At 42.6% G+C, this 25,769-nt stretch overlaps 1 protein-coding gene across 1 annotated transcript in view; it reads left to right on the top strand.

Annotated features, from left to right (window-relative positions):
- The first annotated feature begins 2,258 nt into the window (after window positions 1–2,258).
- TAT (tyrosine aminotransferase) overlaps window positions 2,259–25,769 on the top strand; it is a 45,286-nt gene continuing 21,775 nt past the window's right edge. The window contains exons 1-3 of the mRNA XM_035024839.1: window positions 2,259–2,300; window positions 3,960–4,130; window positions 17,632–17,761. Of these exons, the coding sequence (XP_034880730.1) occupies window positions 3,979–4,130; window positions 17,632–17,761 (282 nt within the window). The 5' untranslated portion in view covers window positions 2,259–2,300; window positions 3,960–3,978. The remainder of the gene's footprint in view (window positions 2,301–3,959; window positions 4,131–17,631; window positions 17,762–25,769) is intronic.

Genomic DNA, 25,769 nt, shown 5'->3' with positions numbered 1-25,769 from the left:
CCGAGGGCAACAATCCACAAGTTTCGCGGGCAGGTGGCCAAGCCCGGGGGCGGGGGCGGGCGGGGGCGGGGCGCTCACCTGCGCGCACGCGCGCTAGCCGCACGGCGGGCTCGGAGAGCGCTCACCTGAGCGCGCGCGGCGGCAGGGGGCGCGGCTGTGCGTGGCCGGCGTGCAGGCGCGCGGGGAGCGTGTGCGGGGCTGGGGGCTGGGAAGCGAGTGGCTCGCGGCTCTGCGCCCGGCGGAGCGCACAGCCGCCCGCCCGCCGCGCCTAGTCTTCCCTGGAACGTCCTTTCCGTGACCCTGGAAGGTGGGTGGCATAGGGAAGCGAGCTCGGGACTTCACCAGCCCCTCGGGTGTGCATTCCCGTCGCGTGCTCATCCAGTCGCCCAACCATTTTTCCTGCCCCTCCAGCCGCCCAGGCGTCTCCCCCTCCACTGGCCCGCCCTCGCTTCCTCGGTCTCCCGCTCTCCTTTACAACGGTGTTGTTCAGGGGGCTTGAGGCCAGTTCATCTACTGCAACGGCCCTGGACTTACCAACTTTATTTTAAAAATGACTAACCACACAGAATAGGCATCTTTTCCTTTTGCCAAGTAAGGATATTTAAAAACCTAAAACTGCCGTCTGTTAATTCATCCTTTAGAGAAATATACGTGGGCACCTACCCTAGCAGGCCTTGGAGGTACAGTGGTGAACTCTGATTGCGTGGCGTTTCCCTTTTGGCGTGTGTGGGAAGAGAGAAAGGGCACTAAACGAAGAAAGAGACAATGTCTAAAATTGAGGAGGGCAGGTTTCTTTCTGCAGATCTGAGAAGGGACCTTTGAATTGAGTCCTGGAAGGCAGCTTTGGGGGTAGCTGAGAGAATGTTCTGGAAAGAGAAGCTGGGTAATGCAGAGAGCTGAAACAAAGTTCCAGGGGAATGAGTGGGGATAGGATGAGACTGAGGTGGAGCAGGCAGGTGGCGTAGGGTGTCCATCGTGAAGAGTTGTTTTCATTCTGAAAGTAATGGGAAAACATTGAAGGATTTTGAGCAAGAGCGCGAGCTACTCTGATTTACGGTTTTATTTTTTTTATTATTACTTTTCATTTATTTATTTTTTTTGAGAGAGAGAGAGTCTTAAGAGGCTCCACACCCAGCATGGAGCCCGAAGGGGCTTGATCTCATAACCCTGAGATCCTGACCTGAGCGGAAATCAAGAGTCAGACGCTTAACCGACTGAGCCACCCAGGCGCCCGTGATTTATGGTTTGAAAAAACCACTCTGGCTTTTGTGTAGAGGGTGAATGACAAGCAGCCAAGGGTAGAGGCAAGAGATAAATTAGGAAGTTGCCAAAGCAACCCGAGTGAGGGGAGATAGTGGCTCAGTTGCTGGTGAGAAGTGGGTGGATCCGGGTTGTGGTTTGGAGGCAGAACTTAAAGGATGGTTTGGATGTGGGGGAGTGAGGGTGGTGGAGGCAACCGCTTACTGAAATAGGAAGACTGGAGGGAACGGGGTGTGGGGAAAAGTGGAGAGTTCTATTTTGGACATGCTAAATTTGAGGTGGCTATGATTCATCCAAGTGTAGATAGATGTCCAGTTGCAAAGGGATAGATGAATGAGTGGGGGTGGGGCGCAGAGATGCTCTGTGGGAATAAAAGGGCTCCCCCTAAGGAGGGAGGAAGTTAGAAAGCTGAGGAAGACGTTGGGCAGAGGCCCAGGGAAATCTGACCTTTAGAGCTAAAGGATTAAGAAGTGGTGAGTGAGGTAGGAGGAAATCCAGAAGGGTGAAGTCACCAGACCTACCTGCCAGACGTCATCCTGCAGAAGCACTGTGGGCCAAATCCTAGGGCCTCCCACAAATACTTATGTGAGCAGCACCTTGTTCTGAGCCTGGGACAGCTGTGGCCATCCAGGAGGCAGACACGGTATGGTTAGTGAGGTCGCAAAGTGCTGCCTCTCTCAGATCTTCCCTCTGGGCCCCTGGAACACTCTTTTTGAATAAACCAACACCCTTACCACCCCACCTTTTTGTGTCCCTTGTTTTTGTTTTGTTTTGTATCTTTACCTTGATCCACTACTTACTGGTTTTCTGTTGGGAGAGGCAAATGGCTCCATTTTGGGCTTTTTTTTTTTTTTTTAAGATTTTATTTATTTATTTGACAGAGAGAGAGAGGGAGAGCACACACAAGCAGGGGGAGCTGCAAAGGGAGAGGGAGAAGCAGGCTCCCCACTGAGCAAGGAGCCTGATGTGGGGCTCGATCACAGAACCCCTGGATCATGACCTGAGCTGAAGGCAGACACTTAACCGACTGAACCACCCAGGTGCCCAATTGTTTTCTCTTTTTTAACAGTGCTTCACCCTTTGCTTTCTCTTTTCCCTTCACAGACCCCATCACTCTGAATACCAAGTCCACTGAAGGCAGGGTCTCTAAGAGTCATCTGTAAACACTCCCCATTCTGTGCTCAGTCAGTATTTGCTGAATGGAAGGATGGACAGATACATACTGCTTTTTTACTCCATTTAGGATGCTTTGTGGAACAAGGATGACCTGGATATATCTTTGTGGGAGGCTGTGGAGGAAAGTCTTTCCTTAACTTCTCCATAAACTGTCTATGGCAGATTGCCTTTTCTAAAAAAGGTCCCAACAGTATTTCCAGTCCCACATACTCTTCCAGAACCATGCCTCTGCCCCATCAAGATGGAAAGTCTGTATCCCCACCCTGGGAGCCTAGGCAGTCCTTTGAGATTGCCTGGATGAAGAGATTCAGGGCTGGCTACATAATTTGTGGGGTCCAGTGCAAAATAAAAATATGGGGCCCTTTGTGTAAATGTTATTAGGAATTTCAATATGGTGACAGCAGAGCGTTAAACCAAGTGTAGGGCTGCTTTAAGCGTGGAGTCCTGAGTGACTGCACAGGTCACGTCTTGTGAAGCTAGCCCTGAATAGAATGTGCCAAAAGGGACAAAATGGCTTCTAGGGCCTGTCATAAAAAGCCATGCAGCTTTCCCCTGGCTCTTTGAGAATGTTCCCTCTTGGACCACAGTCACAGTAATGTGAGGAATCCCAGGGTACATGAAAAAGCCATGTGTGGGTGTTCTGGCTGTTAGCCCCAGCTGCAGTCCCAGCTGACAGCCCATGTCACCCGCCAGAGGTTGGTGAATGAGCGCTCAGTTGATTCCAACCCTAGCCTCTGAATCACCTCCAGTCTTTGGATTTCCTGCTCAGTTCCTACTGTTGTGAAGGAGAGACCAGTCATCTCCACCGGGCCGTTCCAAATTCCTGACCCACAGAATCCATGAGCATAGTAAATGGTTGTCTTACGCCTCTGAGTTGGCGGGGAGTGGGGGGATGGGAGTGTGGAGAGGGATTGGATTTGTTACTCAGCAAAAGATAACTATTGTAACTTCCATGACTCTAGCTCATCTTGGCCTCTCCTTTCTCTGACGAGGGAACTTTTTTGAATCGCAAATTTACTGCAATTTTGGTTCAAAACATGCAGTTTATCTGTTGGTCCCAATATTTGAAAATTAACATTTATTTGTATTGTTTGTCTCTCTAGCCTGTCAACTCCCTGGAACAATGTTTTTGCCATTATGCATGGCACATAGAAGGTGCTCAATAACTAATTGTTGGATAAATAACATTAGTTCTTATAGATGAATCTGTGTTCTGAGAAGGTTGACAGGGACCTTGTATGTTCCATAACGTCTTGCATAAGGTACAAGATGGCATAAGATGCATTAAAAATAAAAGTTTCCAGCTATGTATAACTTTTTATAAATCAATCAACTACACAAGTAAGGAAGGAGTAAGTAAGGTAGCTAAGTTAGAGCCCAATGAAAAACTGATGGGTTTATTTAATTTTAGTTTCGTGTGTGTTCTTTTCAGTTTTGTAGAAAAGATTCGGAACCAATGTTCTGACCTTTCTTTACACTTAGTTAGAAGTATAAAATCTTCTGGTTATTCTGCCTTCTTCCAGGAACCCTTGGACAGACATTATGCATATGGTGGATGGTTACAAGGGCAGGAGCCCTTTTCTGAGGAAACCCCCGAATGTTCAACCAAAGCAAAGAGCACCAGTAGAAGACGGCCAAAAATGGAAAAGGAAAGTACTCGCCATTGGTGTATTAAAGAGAAATTTTCCGAAAAGGTAAGATCACAACTCTTATTCAGATATAAAACGGACACATGCTAAACATTTTGTTTAACTCAGTAATCACTGAGGGAATCAGGCAGATGTTGCAATAAGTGCAAAAGAAAATCTGAAGAACACACCCAGGATAGGCCAGGAATAATGAAATGAGTGTACGAAGGAGGCAAAACTGATTACTTGCAACGAGGGAAAGGAAAATCAGTTGCACCTTTATCAGACAAGATAGAATTTCCATGTCTATAGTCGATTTTTTTTTTTTTTTTTTTTTGTATTGCCATCGATTACAATTTAGAGTTGTGAAATAATGTAATTTTCTCCGGAGGCACAAATGGAAGGGCATTGCCTTCACTTAAACTGGGAAAGGGAGGTGCTAAATGGTCTTAGAGATTTGTGGGTTTGGGAAAATGTAGCGAGAGGCCAGCCCTGAGGAGAAGAAGTATACACAGCCTCTTCTGACTTAGCAGGCTCGCAGCGAAGCCTGCGCATCTGCATTTTTTAATAGTTCCATGAGGCATCCCATTTGAGAACTAATTTATTAATATAAATTAGCATTCAGTTTTCCATCCTAAAGGAGAGCCTAATGTGAGACTAATCCAAATACTCACCTAAGTTTTTACTTAAAAAGTAAACATTCCTGTTGGTTTTGGGTACATTCTATGGCAGTTTGGGGGCAGATGGGTTTACTTTCCCAATTCTGTTCTTTACTCTGAGTGGTTTCATGCAGCCAGCCAAGGGAGACAGTCCTTAAGGTGTGTGGATCCACGGGCAATCCCTGCATATTCCCTGCATGATCTCCTGGCTCCTTCTCCCTCTTAGAATTTCCTGTGCTGGGCGCCAGACTCCAGGCTCAAGCTCAGGTGGCAGAGGGGACTTCTGATGGGGTTAAGTCTGCAGCGAGGGCAGAGATGGCCAGCAGGGGGCAGCGCAGGCTCAGGCTGGAACGACTGCGCCATCTTCCCTTTCCTCAGCCTGAGCGTTTCCTGCTCACCTGGGCCTGGGTGACTGTTTCTCTCATCACAGGTGTGATAGAAAGCACACAGTTCAGTTTAGTTCAATATTCCTTGAACTTTGCATACTATGTAAGTGACGTTAGGAAGTTTCTCAACTTCTCTGTGCCCAGGTGTCCTTGTTTACAGAATAGGGATCTGTATGCATCTCCTAGGATTAAATCAAGTAAATATGTATAAAACACTTGAAGAGGTTGTAGGATATATTAATGCTATAAAAGTATTAGCTGTTATTGCTGTCACTGTTACTGTTTATCAGGCACTGTGGACTCCTGGTGAATGAGACTTTTTCCTTTTTAAGATTTATTTATTTGAGAGAGAGAGAGCATGCATGCACGCACACGTGCGCACACGAGCAGGGAGAGAGGGGCAGAGGGAAAGAATCTCAAGCAGACTCCCCACTGAGCACGGAGCCCTGCATAGGGCTCAGTCTCATGACCCTGAGATCATGACCTGAACTGAAATCAAGAGTCTGTCCCTTAACTGACTGAGTCACTCAGGCGCCCCTGGGACTGTCTTTGAAAGCTCACAGCTCTAAGAGGCAGAGAGGGAAATACTGTATGATATTGCAAAGGAAAAGCTGTGCGTGGGTGTACATGGGGTATGGAGGGTGGCCCAAGCCTCCAAAACACAGCTTCCCAGAGGAAGGAGTGCTTTTAGGAATAAATAAGACAAAGGGGTTTGGGGCTTGGGGAGCAAAGACAAGGGGTAGCCTTCTAAACAAAGGTGGGAGGGGGCAGCAAATAGAAAGCAGGCAGGCTTGGGGAGCTTCAGATTCCAATCCTTCCACTTGGACCAGCACTAGGAACAGGGAAGAAGTAAAGGGAAGAGAGGGGCAGGGACCAGATCATGACCCGCCTTGAAAGTCAGCCACATGGACTTGGGCTTATTGCTACGGGTCTGTGGGTTCCAAGCAAGGGCATACAACCTCCACTGCAGGATAGGAAGGACATAGTAGAGCTTTAATGTGTAAATGTTACCTTTTTGGGAATTTCTTTCTCTGTACGTGATTTATAATATAAGTAACGTGTTAGTACAATGGTATACAGATATAATTTAGAAACAAATTTATAAATACATTTATAAGTAAATAAATTTACAAATAAATACAGTTGGCCCTTGAATGACGTGGGTGTTAGGACTACCAAGTCCGTGCCCAGTTGAAAATCTGCGTATAACTTTTGACTCCCCTAGCACTTAACTACTAATAGCCTACTGTTGACTGGAAGCCTTAAGGGTAACATAACAGTCAATTAACGCATGTTTTGTATGTTATGCATATTGCATTCTGTATTCTTACAATAAAGTAAGTGAAAGAAAAGAAATGTTATTAAGAAAGTCATAAGGAAGAGAAAATACATTTACAATGATGTACTGTATTTACTGAAAAACATCCACATGTAAGTGGACCTGCACAGTTCAGACCCATGTTCAAGGGTCAACCGTATTTGTATATTGGGGTGCATGCTGGGTTTATGACTACAGGTCATGCAGAGCCACCAGAGATGGCTTTAAATGGAAGTGATAGAAATAACATTCCAGAATGTCTTGGAAGGAGAGCTGGCCCACGTTGAGGCCTTGGCATGGGGGACGACAAGGCGTGGACTTGAGTGATATTAAGGAGGTATTTAGTTCCATCAACCAAGAAGGAGCAGGTGATCTCTAAGTGGCCAGGTGGCCGAGAGCTTGCGGAACAGAATGTCAAATGCTCACCGAAGAACACTCAAAGAACATCAGGTCCCCAATGACTATCAGATATTGGTGCTATAGATTTTTTTGGTTACATTTTTTATTACAGAGAAGTAAGTAAATCCAAGATTGGAAACTGTAAAAGTGACCTTAACTAGGTCATGAGAGGATGATGATTCCTTCTTGCTAGGAAGGAGCCAGACTGCACTCTTGGGTAAGAAGAGTAGGAGCCAGGACCATTGCAGGGAGGAAGGGGGGATGGTTTTTCTAGAAGAAAGAGACTTAAGCGTATCTATAGGCTCAAGAGAGAGGGCATTAAAGGGATGAAAAATAGAAACAGCTTTTCCAGTAGCCTCCCCAGGGCCTGCTCTCCTCAGTATCACTCCACTGCCCCTCACCAAAGAAACCCCTTATCTGGTCGAAGTGCTCATTTAAAATGGTTAAAAACCATGACTTTTTTTTAAGTCTTATTTTTATTTTATTTATTTATTTTAGTTATTATTTATTATTATTATTATTTATTTATTATTTATTTGAAAGAGAGCAAGAGAGATCACAGAGGGAGAGGAAGTGGGAGAAGCAGACTCCACGCCGAGCAGAGAACCCGATGCAGGGTTCGATCCCAGGACCCTGAGATCATGACCTGAGCCGAAGGCAGATGCTCAACCAGCTGAGCCACCCAGGCACCCCTTAAGTTTTATTTTTAAGTAATCTCTATACCCAGGGTGGGGCTTGAACCTACAACCCTGAGATCAAGAGTCGCAGGCTCCATGGACGGAGCCAGCCAGGCACCCCTAACAAGCATGACTCTTACACAAATATAAAGTGTATGTCAAAGATTTATTTATCCCTTTTTATTTATTTAGTTTTATTTATTAATTTGGATTGTTTATTACTAATGGCAGAACAGCAGTATGAGAAAACTGGTTCAGAGGCCTATGGGAGAGACCAAAGTATTTCCAGCCAATGGAAGACAACACATCAAAAGAAGATGGTCAAGTCACCTCCCAAACTAGCTAATGTCTTGCGTGTCAGATGAACAATAGCCCTGGTTTGTCCAGGACAGTCCTGGTTTTAGCACTAAAAGTTCTTTGTCCTGGGAAGTCCCTCCGTCCCCAGGTAAATGGGAACAGTTGGTCACCCAACCTACAGGACCATAAGCTATAAACTTTGAAGCTATTCTTTCTACTAGACAAGAAATCCCTTCAATCTTTCGTTTCCAAAAAGCATTTGCAATCGACCAATCCAAAAGAGCATCCACGTTTACAGAACCTGAGCCCGGATCAAGAGCCAGTGATAAGTCCAACAAAAGCACACTACCACTAGAGAATCAGTACTTTTGGGGTGGGCCTGCTCCACAATGCTTCTTAGAACATTGAAAACACAAAGTTATCTCCTGCTTCATTTCCAAGCATTGAATAATTTTTAATACTCTACAAAATAGAATAAAAAATAGTTTCTTTTTTTTTTTTTTAAGATTTTATTTATTTATTTGAGAGAGAATGAGATAGAGAGAGAGCATGAGAGGGAGGAGGGTCAGAGGGAGAAGCAGGCTCCCTGCCAAGCAGGGAGCCCAATGCGGGACTCGATCCCGGAACTCCAGGATCATGACCTGAGCTGAAGGCAGTCGCTCAACCAACTGAGCCACCCAGGCATCCCAAAAAATAGTTTCTGTACGTCATCCACAAGCACCCATTTCTCTAGAGGAAAGGAAATTATCAAGGGCAGGCTGAATCCTCACAGCCTAGGGAATGCCTCTCAGTGTAAGCTCCTTAATTAATTTTGTTTCCTAAAAACAAAGAATGCTTTGAAATGTCTCCACAATCTGAGGAAATTCTTAAGGATACCATACATTGAAAGATTAGTGATGGGGCGCCTGAGTGGCTCCATAATTAAGAATCACCCCTCCTACAGTAGCTACCATTTCAAAAGATTGCAAAAGGTTTAGAGCTCTCCTCCCCCTCCCCAACAAAAAGGTTTAGAGCCCAGGCAGGATAGAGTTCAGGCTCCAGGCACTGGGCCCACCCAGATAATCCAGGACAATTTTCCTATTTTAAGATTCTTAATCATATCTGCAAAGTTGTTTTTGCTACATGAGGTGACAAAGTCACAGTTTCCAGAGAGTAGGCTGTGGACATCTTGGAGGTGGGCACTGTGGGTCAGAGATTCAGGAGTGCTTTGGCTGGGTGGTTCGTGAGTCTGCCATGAGGCTTCAGCCAAGAGTTTGGTTAGGGCTACCATCATCTAGCTGGGGGATCTGCTCAAAAGGTCATCCACTCACATGGTGGACAAGTTAATGCTGCTGCTGTTGGGGGGCCTCAGCTCCTCTTCAGTGGGGCTGTCCATAGGACTGCTTGGGTATCAAGACATGGCACCTGGCTTTTCCCAGAGCAAGAGATCCAAGAGACCATAGTGGAAGCTGCAATGTTTTTGGGTTTTTTTTGACCTTTGCCTTGGAAGTCACATGCTGTCACCTCTTAGTGGAATCATCGGTCACGCAGGTCAACCATTATTACATGTGGAAGGACCATGCAAGGGCATGACCACTGGAAGGCAAGGATCACTGGCGGCATTGTGGAGGCTGACTATCCCTGATGGTTGTTATCACTAATCTTTTTTTTTTTTTTTAAAGGTTTTATTTATTTGGGGCACCTGGGTGGCTCAGTCGTTAAGTCTGCCTTCGGCTCAGGTCATGATCCCAGGGTCCTGGGATCGAGCCCTGCGTCGGGCTTCCTGCTCGGTGGGAAGCCTGCTTCTCCCTCTCCCACTCCCCCTGCTGGTGTTCCCTCTCTCACTGTGTCTCTCTCTGTCAAATAAATAAATAAAATCTTTAAAAAAAAAAAAAAAAGGTTTTATTTATTTGAGAGAGAGAGAGAGTGCGCACAAGCAGGGGGAGTGGCAGAGGGAGAGGGAAAAACAGGTTCCCTGCCGAGCGGGGAGCCCGACTTAGGGCTTGATCCCAGGACCCTGGTATCATGACCTGAACCGAAGGCAGATGCCCAACTGACTGAGCCACCCAGGCGCCCCATCACTAATCTTTTAATGTATGGTATCCTTAAGAATTTTCTCAGATCGTGGAGACATTTCAAAGCATTCTTTGTTTTTAAGAAAAGTCTATTAAATGCATGTGTATGTATTATTTGTAAAAGTAACATAACATCATAAAAAATAACCCCTCATAATTATAAACTACTTTCATTTTTGCATATTCTATTAAAACTTTGCAGAAATATATATATTTTTTCCATATTTTAATACTGTTGTAAATATAACACATACCATTTTGAAATATGATGAGGAGGTTCAGTTTGGTCTGTGGAGCCAAATTGCCTGGATTCAAAGCCTGATTCCACCACTTCCTAGCTACATGACCTTGAGAAAATGACTTAACGTTGCTATGCCTCAATTTCCTCATTGGCAACAGGAGGATACTAATACCTCATAGGGGTACTGTGAAGATTGAATGAGTTAACATATTTAAAGTGTTTATAACACTACCCGAGACATAGAAAATGTCAAATGAGAATTTGTTATTGTTACCATTTCTCTTAGCATTATTTCATAAAACATCGTTATGTCATAAAACACTGTTATGTCTTTCTGGGGAGGAATGAAGAAGATATATAGAAGTCCTAACCTCTGGTACCTCAGACTGTGACCTTATTTGGAGAGGGAGTCTTTACAGAGGTCATCAAGTTAAATGATGTCATTAGAGTGGGCCCCTAATCCAATATGACTGGTGTCCTTATAAAAAAAAAGGGGATATTTAAAGACAGAGATAGACATGCATAGAGGGAAGACCATGTGAAGAGACAGGGAGAGGACAGTCCTTGGCAAGCCCAGGAGAGGGGCCTGGAGCAGACTCTTCCCTCACAGCCCTTAGAAGGAGCCAATCCTACCAACACCTTGATCTTGGACTTTTGGCTTCCAGAAATGTGAGACAATAAATTTCTGTTGTTTAAACCACCCAGTTTGGGGCACTTTGTTACAGCAGCACTAGCAAACTAATACAGACACTTTTCTATGATGGCATATATACCTTTACAATTGTGATTATACTAGTTATTATAATGTGTATTCATTAAACGAATGCTGTTATTACAGTTTATTTAGCTGTTCCCCAGCTGTGGCACTTAGGATGTTTTCAGTGCTACAGTATTATAGCTAATGCAGAAATAGTTTACTTTTTTAGGATAAATTCTCAGGAGTGGGATTTCTGGGGTCAGGGAATATGGATTTTTTTTATTAACATATAATGTATTATTTGTTTCAGGGGTACAGTTCTGTGATTCATCAGTCTTACATAATTCACAGAGTTCACCATAGCACATACCCTCCCCAGTGTCCGTCACCCAGCCACCCCATCCCTCCCAGCCCCCACCACTCCAGCATCCCTCAGTTTGTTTCCTGAGATTAAGAGTCTCTTACGGTTTGTCTCCCTCTCTGGTTGTCTTGTTTCATTTTTCCCTCCAGGGAATATGGATATTTTTGTGTCTTGATGGGTGTAACCACTTTGTTTTCTCGAAGGGCCACTCTGGTGGTCCATGTCTGAAACATGGCCCTAGCAAATCAAAGTCCTGGGTAATTATCTGTCTCTGTTCTGGGCCTCTCCAGGGCTTTGCACACTTGGTAATGCCCTCTGCCCTCTGAGCATCATCATTTCCATTATAGTGTTCAGTGAAAAAGTCTGTGGGATGCTAGCAAACACTAGCAGTTCTCAGAATCTTAGGACATCGGTAGTAACACATGCGCAATAACCAAAAACAGGTTCCTTCAATCTTTTCATCTCATTAAATGTCCAGCCGGTTGCCTTCAGAGGTGACTCAGAGAGAACCCACTGGCCTGCCCAGGAATGACACCTGCATCAGCTGTTGACTTTCTGCACACTGACGTCAGCAGAATGCGCTGTCCTGTTCTTAGCGCCACCTTGACCAGTAGCACCCACGTGTGGGTGATTCCCAGCTCTGGTTTCACAATGTCCCCGGGAAGGCAGTTGAGTACAAGAGGCAGCCTGGGACCAGGGAGGGTGGAGCTCTGACTTCAAGAACCAGTTTCCAGTAAAATCTGGACACAAAGGGTGTTGCTCACCACCTTCTGACTTCTCTATTCAGCATGATTTCCTTCTTGGGGGGCACATGTGACCCCCCTCTCCCCTTATATCACCTACCCCCAAAAATCTGCTCAAAGTAAACTTTTACACAGACGAACAAGTGATCCGTGCTAATTATCACTCACCCCTCCCCCAAACAGAAGCCCTACAGGAGCTGTTGTTTTCTTACTGCTCTGACAGTGCCTGGCATGTAGTAAGTGCTCAATAAACCTTTGTTTACTGGAGGAATAAACTTAATCTTTTAAAATCAATATTATTGGAGCGCCTGGCTGGCCCAGTGGTTAAGTGACTGCCTTCAGCTCAGGTTATGATCTCAGGACCCTGGGATGGAGCCCCGTGTTGGGCTCCCTGCTTATTGGGGAGCCAGCTTTTCCCTCTCCCTCTGTTGCTCCCCCCTGCTTGGGCTCTTGCTCTCTCTCTCTCTCTGTCAAATAAATAAATGAAAAATCTTTAAAAATAAATAAATAAGGGCGCCTGGGTGGCTCAGTCGTTAAGCGTCTGCCTTCGGCTCAGGTCATGATCCTGGAGTCCCTGGATTGAGTCCCGCGTCGGGCTCCCTGCTCAGCAGGGAGTCTGCTTCTCCCTCTGACCCTCCCCCCTCTCATGTGCTCTCTCTCAAATAAATAAATAAATAAAATCTTTAAAAATAAATAAATAAATTAATTAATTAAGCCAATATTATTATTTTGGATTATTAGCACTTACTATAGTAGAAATATTTGAAATAAAGAAAGATGTAGAGAAGAAATTAAAATCACCCATAAAAAACCACCCATATATCTATAACCCTTTATTCCAAATAACGTTAGTGTTTTATATTTTTTTCCAGTAACTTTCACATCCAAATTTATATACTTCCTATTGTGAAAGTACTTTAAAATAGTGTAAGGTGGTATTAAAAAATAATAATTTATAATTTCCTAAAGATGGTCCTTTGGGTGGTCCAAAGTATTCTCTCCTCCATCCATTTCTGTGCCCAGTGGCCATCTGCTTTTCTTTATATCCTTGACAAAGGGGATAGAATTATCTTAGGGTGTGACAAAATTTGCAAGACCTAATTAACTTTTAAAAGTAAGTCCATGTTTGGCCGTTCCTTTGGGCTGGGGCTGGGGGAGAGGGAAGCTTTGGGGAGGTGGAGAGTAATGGGCAGTGTCACGAAATCAAATAAACAACCGTAACGTGTTGGGTGTTGCAACTCCAAAAAGGCTGGAAATGATTACAGCCTGAAGGCAGTGGTCCTGTGACACTGTGTGTGGTGAGGGCAACTCTTCTTGCAAACCAGTCCCAGGGACCCTGCCCCTTGTGTCCTGGGCCTCTTCATTCTACAGTCCTCTCAAAAGAGCTCTCTTTTGAGTTAATGGCTTGTTTCAAATCCAACATCTAATTTAAAACTTTACGTTTTAAGTCTTCCCACAGCAATGCTATTTTGAGAACAACAGGATCGGAAGAGAAGCTTTGGTATCATCTATAGGATCTCCCTTATTTGCCCAGTTTGCTCAAGGTCAGCAATAGCTTGTCGACAGCCTAAGACTGGAACCCGGATTCTGTTATATCTTTCCATTTTGTCACACCAACCCTCCTATTTGCTCCTTGTTCTGGGTTCATTGTGTTCCCTCCCCAGTATCACAGAATGTGACTTTATTTGGAAGTAGGGTCATTGCTGGTGTAATTAGTTGCTGAAGTAGAGTGGGCCTCTATTCCAATACGACTTGCGTTCTTATTAAGAGGGAAATTTTGGACACGGACAGGTGCACAGGGAGAGTCACATGTTAAGATGCAGGCAGAGAGCAAGAGGATGCACCTGTAAGTCAAAGAATGCCAGAGATTGCCAGTAAACCACCATGAGCTGGGGAGAGGCATGAAACAGATTCTCCTTCCCAGCCCTGAGGGAACCAACCTGTGGACACCTTGATCTGGGACTTCTGGCCTCTGGAACTCTGAGACAATACATTTCTGTTGTTTAAGCAACCCAGTTTTTGGTACTTTGTACCACAGCCCTAGTAAACTAGTACGCTCCCCCTAATATGACCTCGAGGAGTCATAGAATATGGCGAAATTAATGCTCTCCATAGTGCTTAGAGTCTCTTTGGTGATTCTGGCTTCCCTTTTCCTCGCTTTGGAAAGTGGTAGTACTCAGGCAGAGGTAAAGTTTTCCAAGCATATGTCAATAGTTTGGATTATTAAAGTCATGAATATGCAGGTTAAGGTAAAATACGAAAATGTGTGATTAAAAAAAACTTAATGCGTAGAGTATACCATCAGATTATAGCTATGCAAATTTACCTGTATATTCAGGGGACTTTACGCAAATTGTACTTGTTTGTATGTGTATGTATATATACACATAGAGATTATATTTATGCTTATGTACAAAGAAAAAGATTAGGAATATAATAGACATCTATAAACTACTTCATCCAACCAATGTGGAGGGTGCACATTCCTCTCAGGCTCACATGGAACATTCACCAAGAGAGATTGATCTAAAATCACTTATCTAAGCTTCCACTCTAGAAAACTAGAAATGGAAGAACAAATCTAAAGTAAGCAGAAGAAAAGAAATAAAAATTAGAGCAGAAATCAATGAAATAGAGGCACCTGGGTGGCTCAATTGGTTAAGCATCTGCCTTCAGCTTAGGTCATGGTTCCGGAGTCCTGAGATCGAGCCCCACATCGCGCTCCCTGCTCAGCATGATCAGGAATTAAAGAGGGGATATCATTGCAGATTCCATGGATATTAAAAAGATAATAAAGGAATACTATGAGCAACTCTCTGGTCACAAATTTGATAACCTAGGTGAAATGGACCGATTCCTTGAAAGACACAATCTGCCAAGACTCACATAGTAAGAGATAGATGATCTGAATGGGCCTGTATCTCCTAAAGAAGCTGACTCAACAATATATAACCTTCCAAAACAGGAAGTACCAAGCCCAGATGGGCTTACTGGTGAATTCTACCAAATATTTAAGGAAGAAAAGTATATCAGTTCTCTCTAATCTCTTTCAAAAGATAGAACCAGAGGATATACTTCCTGACCCATTCTGTGAGTCCAGCATTACCCTAATACCAAAACCTGACAAACTACAGACCAATATTTCTCATGAACCCAGAGGTAAAAATTCTCAACAATATGTTAGCAAATTGAATACAACAATGTATAAAAAGAATTATACACCATGACCCAGTGGGATTTATCTCAGGTATGCAAGACTGGTTCAGCATTTGAAAATTAATTAATGTAACCTATCTCATCAACAGATTAATGAAAAGCCACGTGATCATATCCATAGATGCAGAAAAACCATTTGATAAACTCCAGCACCCATTCATGATAAAAACTCTGGTAAACCTAGAATAGAGGGGAGTTTTCTCAACTTGATGAAGAGTATGTGTAAAACAATGTAAAGGTCATATCATACTTAATGGTGAGAAACTCAAAACTTTCCCACAAGAGTAGGAATATCCCAACTAAACTGCTTCTGAATTCCTGACCCACAGAAACTGTGAGAGATGATAAATTTTTATTGTTGTTTTAAGCCTCTAAGTTTTGAGGCAATTTGTTTTGCATTAATAGATAACCAATCCAAATGGGGATATTACTTCACTCAGTAAGTGAAGCCTGAAGGAGAACTAGGTTTCAGGGGAGAATGTAATAGATATGGGGCCATCCAACTAGTTCTTACCAATAGATTTTAAGAGGAAATGATATGCGTCACTTCCAGTTTGATACCATTAAGAATGGTTCTGCCCTGGGAATGCAAGCTGGTGCAGCCACTGTAGAAAATAGTATGGAGGTTCCTCAAAAAGTTGAAAATAGAGATACTCTATGACCTAGCAATTGCACTACTGGGTATTTACCCCAAAGCTACAAATGTAGTGATCTGATTGGGCACCTGCACCCCAATGTTTATAGCAGTAATGTCCACAATAGCCAAACTATGGAAAGAGCCCAGATGTCTACCGACAGATGAATGGCTAAAGAAGATGTGGTGTATATATACAATGGAATATTATGCAGCCATCAAAAAATGAAATCTTGCCATTTGCAATGACATGGGTGGAACTAGAGGGTATTATGCTAAGTGAAATAAATCAGAGAAAGACAATTATCATATGATCTCACTGATACGTGGAATTTAAGAAACAAGGCAGAGCATCATAGGGGAAGAGAGGAAAAAATGAAACAACATGAAACCAGAGAGGGAGACAAACCATAAGAGACTTAATCATAGGAAAGAAACTGAGGGTTGCTGGAGGGGAAGGGGGTAGGGGGATGGGGTAACTGGGTGATGGACATTGGGGAGGGTATATGTTGTAACCTATCTCATGAGCACTGAATATTATATAAGACTGATGAATCACAGACCTCTGCCCCTGAGACAAATAATACATTATATGTTAATTTAAAAAAAGAATGGTTCTGCCTTTTCTACATTCACTCCCTGTCTTCCCTACCTCCATTTCCCCCAAAGCAGGTTATCATTGAGGCTATGTGGTGAAAATGTCAGAACCACAAGATGGAAATAGTCTGGATCCCTGAATCACTGCTGGAAAAAAGCTTCCTATAGAAATCCCAACCATGAATGCCTGCTTTAAACTTTACGTGCTTGATAAATAAACATTAATTTCGTTAAGCCACTGAGACTGGAGATTGTTTAGAGCAGTTAGTGCTGATTGGTCTCACTAATAGGGACGTGTTAAGTTTAAGTTACCTCTCGGATATCAAATATGGAGGAGGCTGTTGTAGGTACCAGATGTTTGGAAAAAGTTGGAGAAATAGCTTGGGTATCATCAGAGGTCCCGAAGCTTTCAGGAGGGAGTCTCCATTAACTATCATGTTACCAAAATGCACATGACATACACATTAATACACCTGATAAAGTAAGTTGTTTTTTTTTTTTTTAAGATTTTTATCTTTAAGTAATCCCTACAACCAACATGGGGCTCAAACTCACAACTCTGAGATCAAGAGTCGTGGGCTCCACCGATTGAGCCACCCAGGTGCCCCTTTGCTGTGGTTTTTAAGAAATCTTGACTTAATTGTACCACCTACTAAGCATCCAAGTCCACAGCCAATCATGATAAAGATAAAGGTGACTGGCATGTTCTTGAAGTTCTTTCTGGTCGTTGATTAGTGGTTACAATAGCTCTGGGAGCCATACTACCTGGGTTTGAATCCCAGATCCACCACCTGAAAGATCTGTAAACTTGAGCAAGATATTTAATCTCTCTGGACCTAGGTTTCCTTCAGTGAAGTGAAAATTTTTTCTCCATTGTAAGTAAGCATAGTAACAGAACTGAACTCATAGGGTAGTTGTAAGAATTAAATGAGTTAATATATATGAAACACCTAGAATTCAGACTGACATATAAGTTCTCTATAGGGATGCTCGGCTGGCTTGGTCCGTTGAGCTTCTGACTCTTGATTTTGGCTCAGGTCGTGAATCAGGATCGTGAGATGGAGCCTCGAGTCGGTGCAGAGCCTGCTTGGGGATTCCCTCTATCCCTCTCCCTCTACCCCTCCCCCCACTCACGCTCTCTCAATCTTTAAAATAAATAAATCTTTAAAATAATAAGTCCTATGTGTTAGTTTATTTTATTTTCTCTTGTATACCTTTGCACCTGAATCCTCCTATATTGTGCACAAGAGGGGAAGCACAACCATGAAATTTTTTTTTTTTTTTAAAGAGAGGAAACAATCATTGATAGACATGACTTGAAGATGCATGGAGCAGAACAGTTGGAAGCTGAAGCTCTCCGGCTCTGCTGCAATTTTCTTCTGACCCTGCCGACCTCAGACCCCAGTCATTGTCCCCAGGTGAGAATTGTCACTCGGTGCCAACAAGCCAAAATATATGAGTTTGCCCAAATTGTCATTTTTATTATTATTATTTTAAAAAATATTTTATTTATTTATTAGAGAGAGACAGTGTGACAGAGATAGCGAGAGAACAGGAGCAGGAAGGAGAGGGAGAAGCAGGCTCCCCGCTGAGCAAGGAGTCCTTCTCTGGGCTCGATCCCAGGACCCTGGGATCATGACCTGAGCCGAAGGCAGACGCTTAACCATCTAAGCCACCCAGGCACCCCGTCATTTTTATTAGTTAGGATGTATATTTTGGTCTGATTTATTCGGCACTTTGTAAATTACATATGCTTTATGAGTTTTTTTAAAAAATTGAGATGTGTGAATGTGCTCTTATTTTAACCCCTTCTTGGAAATAAGCATCTGCCTCTTGATTAAATTGAATTAAGTATTCCCTGTGCATGAACCTAGCACTGTATAAAACAAGTTAAACAGATATGGCCCCTGCCCTCAGAAATGCACGAACGTGAAAAGAGCTAGACATATATACACTTTCCCAGAGTCCACACTTTGGCATAAGCACAAGCCAGGAACACATTGATCAAATATTTGCAAGACACTTGAAGCATCGCAGTTAATAATTTTCATGTTAGGGCTCACTGACATCTAAGTGCGAACTTAATGGTAGTTAAAAAAATCAATAGAGGGGCGCCTGGGTGGCTCAGTCGTTAAGCGTCTGCCTTCGGCTCAGGTCATGGTCCCAGGGTCCTGGGATCGAGCCCGGCATCCAGCTCCCTGCTCATCAGGAAAGCCTGCTTCTCCCTCTCCCCCTCCCCCTGCTTGTGTTCCCTCTCTCGCTGTCTCTCTCTCTCTGTTGAAAAATAAATAAAATATTAAAAAAAAAAATCAATAGAGCAGTGAAAATCTAACTTTTGTAAGCAAATTTATTGGTCACTTAGATTGGTCATATACAAAATCTCTTGAGAAACGCTGATGTATGTTCTTGTGTGTGCTTGTTATTTTCATTATTTTTAAAGAAAGGAGATGGGTTCCTGGAAGACAGTTGGCATTCACATATCTTGCAGGGATGGATTATTGACCTGACATCAGGCAATATTCCATCACCATCTCTGCATGCACTCCCTTTGCCCTGGTGTGCAGGAAACTGCAGGATCAGTCTCTGGTCGCATTTCTGTTCTTTTCTCACCGTCTGCATTCCTCGGCAGCCCCTCGTTGTTCCCCACTCTGATTTACTGGGACTTGTCTCGCCTCGGCCACATGATTCTCATTTGGGCAGCCGGGGGTGGGGGAATGGATCCATTCTGTGGCACATGCAATAAGGTGCAACACTGAAGTCATTGAGCTGGACATTTCTCAATATTTGCTCTGGCAGAGAGATAGGGAACTAGAGCTGCTCTCGTGTTCTAGGGGACTGAAAATCAGCTTGTAAAGAGGGGAAGGAATCCAGCTAGCCTCAGGTCTGGAGGCCAGGAGGTTTGCAGGGCAGTGAGTCCAGGTTTCCTTTGCTCGTCTGCTTGGCAAACTGACTCCTCTTTCAGGTTTCCATGCAAGGGTCAACAAAACCTTCACTGCTCCTCTGGGAGCATCCTGAATCTTCTACAGGCTTCCAGGGTGGTGATCATCTGTCTACAAACCTCTTTATGTATCTCTCCCCAGTGCCTGTCACATCAAGGGTACTCAGCAAATGTCAATAGAACAAAAGCCAACCAGAGCAGATGGGCTCTGCCTTCCTTTCGTCATTTGATAATCGGCCAGCAAACTGAATGGCCCAATTAACCAGGAGCTAAGGGGGTGGTCACAAAAGTTAATGATTTTTATTGCTTTATTGACTTTTTAACTGTCACTTAAGTGCCATGAACACAGGGTAGAATGTTTTAGTGGCTATGAGGTAGTATAGCCTGGTGGGTAAGAATACTAATACTAATGCTAAAGTTTTGACTTTGCCATTTAGTTGCTGTGTGACCTTTGGCGAGTTCCTTAACCTTTCTGTGCCTGGGTTCTGTGCCTTGTAATACTACCTGTCTCCTGTTGTGAGAATTAGAGGAGTTAACATTTGTAAAGTATTTAGAACTTGCAAAAGTGCCAAGAATAGAGTGGTGCTTGATCAGTATTTGTTAATGAATAAAATTTTTATTTTTTAATTTTCAGTTCATTGTTAAAGAAGATATTTAGGTAATTTTTTTTTCTTTTTAAAGATTTTATTTATTTATTCATGAGAGAGAGAGAGAGGGGCAGAGGGAGAAGCAGGCTCCCAAGGAGCAGGGAGCCTGATGCGGGACTTGATCCCAGGACCCTGGGATCATGACCTGAGCCGAAGGCAGATGCTTAACCATCTGAGACACCCAGGTGCCCCTAGATAATCTTTTTTTCTTTCAGTTGCTTAATTTTATGTTCTGGGTAGGCTAGGTATTGAAAAGTACTACTGTCTGGTTTTTGCTTATTTATGATAAATTCCCTTTCTGATAAAATATCCAACACAATCAGAAGAGTTAATAAAAATAAAGAGCTTGGAATGGTGCCTGACACAGTGCTCAGTAAATATTAGCTGGTATTATATTATTATTCATTTGTTCATTTAACAAATATTTTTTGAGCACTGTATGCTAGACACCAGGATACGTTGAGTGGGAAACAGACAAAAATCCTGCTGTCATGGAATCATCATTCTAATGAAGCAAATAGACAATAAATAGAACCTGTAAAATGCATACCATGTTTTATAGATTTTAAGACACACAATTTTTCATGTGTTAATATCTCAGAAATTGAGATACATCTTACAACTGATAGCATTTTGCAATTGTAATTGCTAGCGTTTTTTTCTTTTGTATATAAAACGATGATACACATTTCAATCGATGGAACCTCAGATGTGATGTAATGTGAGAGCATGTTCGATAGAATCAGTGATAAGGAAAAAACTAAGGCAGGGAGGGTCACAGAGAACTTGGGAAGGTCTGCAACTTGCATATGGTATAAGTTTGCAATTTAAATATACCCCTGTATCTTTACACTAATATTTTAGAAGTCAAAAGCCGTATTATTTAATAAAATCATCATTTAAAATATTATTAGTGGTAGATACAATGTAGTATCCTGGATGGGCTCTTTGAACAGAAATAAGATATTAGTGGAGAAAGTGGTGAAGTATGAATGAAATCTGTAGTCTAGGTAGGTACCGAACCAATATTAATATCTTAGTCTCTATAATTATACTGTGGTTATATATATATTTTTTTAAAGATTTTATTTGTTTATTTGAGAGAGAGAGAATGAGAGAGAGCAAGCACATGAGGTGGGGAGGGTCAGAGGGAGAAGCAGACTTCCTGCCGAGCAGGGAGCCCGATGCGGGACTCGATCCAGGGACTCCAAGATCATGACCTGAGCTGAAGGCAGTCGCTTAACCAACTGAGCCACCCAGGCGCCCTTATACTGTGGTTATATTAATGTTAGTAGAAGCTGGGTGAAGGGTATACAGAAAATCTCTGTATTACCTTTACAACTCTTCTGTATATCTAGTATTACCCCCAAGGAAAAAGTTTAACCAGAACAATGTTATTAGTATACTTGAAACTACTCTGTTTACCAAGAAATAACTGACTTGTTTGGACATAGTTTCTCTGTAAGATATTTTGCCCAGTAGCCATGCTCATGCATGCAAACAGTTCTGGATAATAGGAACAAAGGGTACAAAAGACAAGAGTTTCCAGAACCAGAAATAATAATAGCTAACGTTTATTGAACATTTACATGTTCAGCATTGTTTAAAGTGCTTTTCATGTATGTTCATTTCCCAGATATCACCACCACCCTGTGACATTGGTATTATTATTATTATTCTCATATTTACCAATGAGAAACTGAGGCACAGGACTAAGTAATTTGCCAAATTTAAGTAGTTGGAAAGGTGTGGCACTATGATCCTAATCTGTCTGGGTCAGTGGTCTTCAAGTGGAGATGAGTTTGGCTCATTGTTCAAGGACCCAAAAGTCCAGTGTGGTCAAGCGTGGAGTGTGAGGGGTGTATGGTAGGATGTGATGTCCAGGAGGTTGTTAGGGGCCAGGTCATGTGGGGACTTATGAAGAGTTTGTATTTTCTTCCAAGTAGAATGAGAAGGTATCCAAAGGTTTGGAGGAGGAATGTAAAGTCTGAGATCTCTCTAGTTGTGGAACGCAGAGAATAGGCTCCAGGGGCTAGCAATTCCACGGAGGTTTGCGTGTTCCAGTGTGATGGCAGTGAGGACAAGGATTTTGTATCATCCAACTCAAGTCGGTTCCGTCCTGCCTGCAGACGTATTCCAATCAGGAGACTCTTCATGGTAAAACCATTCCAAGCCCATGTCCTCCTGATATTGGATAGGGTTTTGTTTTTGTTTATTTTCTAGTAAGACTAAATATATCCAATACCCTAGTAAAGATTTTGATTATAAATATCCAACCGTATAACAAGTACTGGACAGATTTGTAGATTTCTAATATATTAATACAAAGTGCATGACTCCATAGACCGCATCCTCCCGGCAAAGAAGTGGAAGGAGAAAAGAAACTGATCGAGGTCTAGTAATAAATAAATATGGAAGTTGAGATGATCCATATTATAGTACATTCTACCACCAATACTGCAGCCACAGTGTGCAGAAAATATGTTTTGTTCACAAAAGACACTCCCACTTTCTGAAAGAAGCTACACACCACTCTCCAGGTGATACCTGTTTCTGAAAAATTACCTTGAAGGACAAGCTATGGGACCAAGATTCAGTGGCCACTTCTCAGCACAGGTATTTTTGGTTTTGTTTGTTTATTTGGCGGTAACCAATTATTCTTCCTTTAAAAATTGAGTTAGAACTTATAAACAGAAAATTGCTCTCTTCTTGATGTAGAGTTCTGCAGTCTTTGTCAAATGCTTACAGTCATGTAGCCAGCACAACAGTCAGAATGGAGAACAGTTCCTTCATCCTCCCAAAATTCCCACCTGCAGCTGTCCTGTCTCCCATTTGCAACCTCTGGGAAACCCCTGGTCTGTTTTCTATCCCTGGAATCCTCCCTCTTCCAGAATATCCTATAAATGAAATCACCCTGTATATAACCTTTCAAGTCTGGCTTCCTTCACTGAGCCTAATGCATTTGAGATTGACTCATGTTGATGTGTGTGTCTTGGTAGTAAATTCCCCCCCTTTTTTTTTTTTTTGCTGAGTAGCCTTCCCTTAGGTGAATGTACCACAATCTGTTTATTCATTCACGAACTGAAGGACATTTAGGCTGTTCCCGGTTTTTGACAGTTATGAATAAAGCCACTATAAACATTCACATACAGGTTTTTGTGTGAACCTAAGTTTTTATTTCTTTTCCTAGGCACAGGGTATCTTTTCTTAGGATTGTATGTTATGTGTGTGTAATTTTATAAGAAAATCGCTTTCCAATCCAGAGGACTCATTTCGAAAGAGAACATCAGACAAAGGTGGTTATCTTTATGGTCGTCTCAAGAAATGTCCACTAGTATCACAAAAATAAATAAATTTAGCGTAATGAGTCATTAAATGTTATCTTGAAGGGGTATTGGAGTGCTTTTCTTTTTCCTTCATTTGTGACTTTCCTCTGCCATTCACTCAGAGGGACCATTTCACAGGGGAGACTAGCACTGTTACAGCAGAGAAAGAACCTGTGGTCAGCTTCTGACTTCCAAAAAGGGTTCTGGAACATCACATAGTATATGATTCCATTTATAGGAAATATCCAGAATAGGCAAAGCCATAGAGATACAAAGTAGATACTGGTTGCCAGGCAGGGGCAGCAGTGGGGGGTGGGGGTGAGAATCGGGCTGAGACTGTTAATAGGCATGGGGTTTCTTTTTGGAGTGATGACAGTGTTCTATAATTAAATAGTAGCGATGATTGTACAACCTAGTGAATATACTAAAAACCAGTGAATTATACACTTGGATGACTTTTGTGGTGTATGAATTATGTTTCAGTTTTTGAAAACAAGTAATGTATTATTACAAAAAAATTAGTAATTGTGGTCTAGAGAAAGGCTGAGGGATTGGAGCATGGTTTAAACTCTAGATTATTCTGAACATCAGAATGTGAGGAACACACATTATTTCCCAAGAATCTGGGCTTATTTACTTAGTGGCTCTCTCTGTAAATACAAATGATGCTCTTCCTAACAATGCTTAAGAATTGGAGTCAGATTGAGGTTCTTGTCATCCACAAATGAAAGAACACGAAGTCCTCATAAAAGAAAAATGACCGAGTTAGTGGGGCATGGCTTAATGGTTATACAAAGAACAAAACAAAATAGGATAACGTTATTTGCTACACCCCATTTAAAAAAAAAAGTCCAGCAGGCATTTCAGTCAGCAAACAGATGACAGTTTAATTTCCTTTTTAACTTTTAGAGCCCTTAACATTAATAATAGTTCAACTGGTCTTCCCTTCTAACCATAAGAGAAACATGAGACAGACCCAAATTGAGGAATGTTCTATGTGCCAAGGTCATGAAAAATAAGGAAAGTCTGAGAAACTGTCACAGATTAGATTAGATTCAGGAGACATGGCCACTAAATGTAACGTGGGATCCTGGATGGGATCCTGGAACAGAAAAAGGATATTAGTGGGAAAACTTGTGAGGCCTGAATGAAGTATGGAGTTTAGTTAATCCTAATCCTAGGAGTAGGGCCTATTTCATCCCCATTTTGCAGATAAAAACGAGGTCACGTGGTAGCAAGTGGTGATTTGGAATTCCAGTTGTCATGTAGCTCCACATATGACTACACAAGTCTGCCTCTCTTTTTTTTTTTTTTAAGATTTATTTATTTATTTATTTGAGAGAGAGAGAATGAGAGACAGAGAGCATGAGAAGGAGGAAGGTCAGAGGGAGAAGCAGACTCCCTGCCGAGCAGGGAGCCTGATGCGGGACTCGATCCCAGGACTCCAGGATCATGACCTGAGCCGAAGGCAGTCGCTTAACGAACTGAGCCACCCAGGCGCCCAAGTCTGCCTCTCTTTAAGGACAAAGTGAATTGAGAACTATAGTCCTTTCTTCCCCCAAAAGAAAAAAAAAAAGAAAATAGGGGAAAAAAATAGAAAATGAAGTTCACAGTATCATGTAAACGGACCAATGTTTATTTCTTATTTGTGACTACAAATGTATCAGGGTAACATAGGGGAAACTGGGTGAAGGGTATGGGGAACTCTCTGTACTATCTTCACATCTTTTCTGTATCTCTAAAACTATTCTAAAATAAAAAATTTAAAATGTCAAAAGCTCCCTCCAGGTTCATCTCTCTTCTTTTTCTTTTTTAGATTTTTTTAAAAAATTATTTATTTGAGAGAGAGGGCAAGTGAGCACAAGTGGGGTGAAGGAAAGAGGGAGAAGCAGACTCCCCGCTGAGCAGGGAGCCTGATATGGGGCCCAGTCCTGGGACTCTGGGATCATAATCTGAGCCAAAAGCAGATGTTTAATCGACTGAGCCACCCAGGCGCCCAGTTCACCTCTCTTCTGACAGCCTTCTTTCTGTCTAGTTTACAGGTTTGGGAAGGGGGGAGGGTTAGTAAATATTGCATGAGATAATGAATGTGGGAACAAACCCCAAAGCTCTCTCTCTAGATGTAAGGTGGCATTATAAGTGATCCAAGTCCAACATAGCTACCTCATCCCTCCTAATTCCTCACTGGGAATGAGGGGCGGGTTAGTAAATATTGCATGAGATAATGAATGTGGGAACCCAAACCCCAAAGCTCTCTCTCTAAATGTAAGGTGGCATTATAAGTGATCCAAGTCCAACATAGCTACCTCATCCCTCCTAATTCCTCACTCCGCCTCCCATAACAATACAAAGACTGGTTTCTCCTCATTTACTTCTCCTTTTACCAGGTACTCTGGTTTATGTACTATTTACTGCCAACTGGCAAACAAGTATTGAGCATGGCTCATAGAAAGCGCCGTGCCAGACTTGAAGGACGATGTGGAAAAGCAGAAGGAATGATCCCCATCTTGTACTT

The sequence above is a fragment of the Mirounga leonina genome, unplaced genomic scaffold (assembly GCF_011800145.1).
Source record: "Mirounga leonina isolate KUSES-001 unplaced genomic scaffold, KU_Mleo_1.0 Mir_180, whole genome shotgun sequence".
NCBI classification, from domain to species: domain Eukaryota; kingdom Metazoa; phylum Chordata; class Mammalia; order Carnivora; family Phocidae; genus Mirounga; species Mirounga leonina.
The sequence above is the reverse complement of the archived record's forward strand: the minus strand, read 5'-3'. Positions and strand labels throughout refer to the sequence as shown.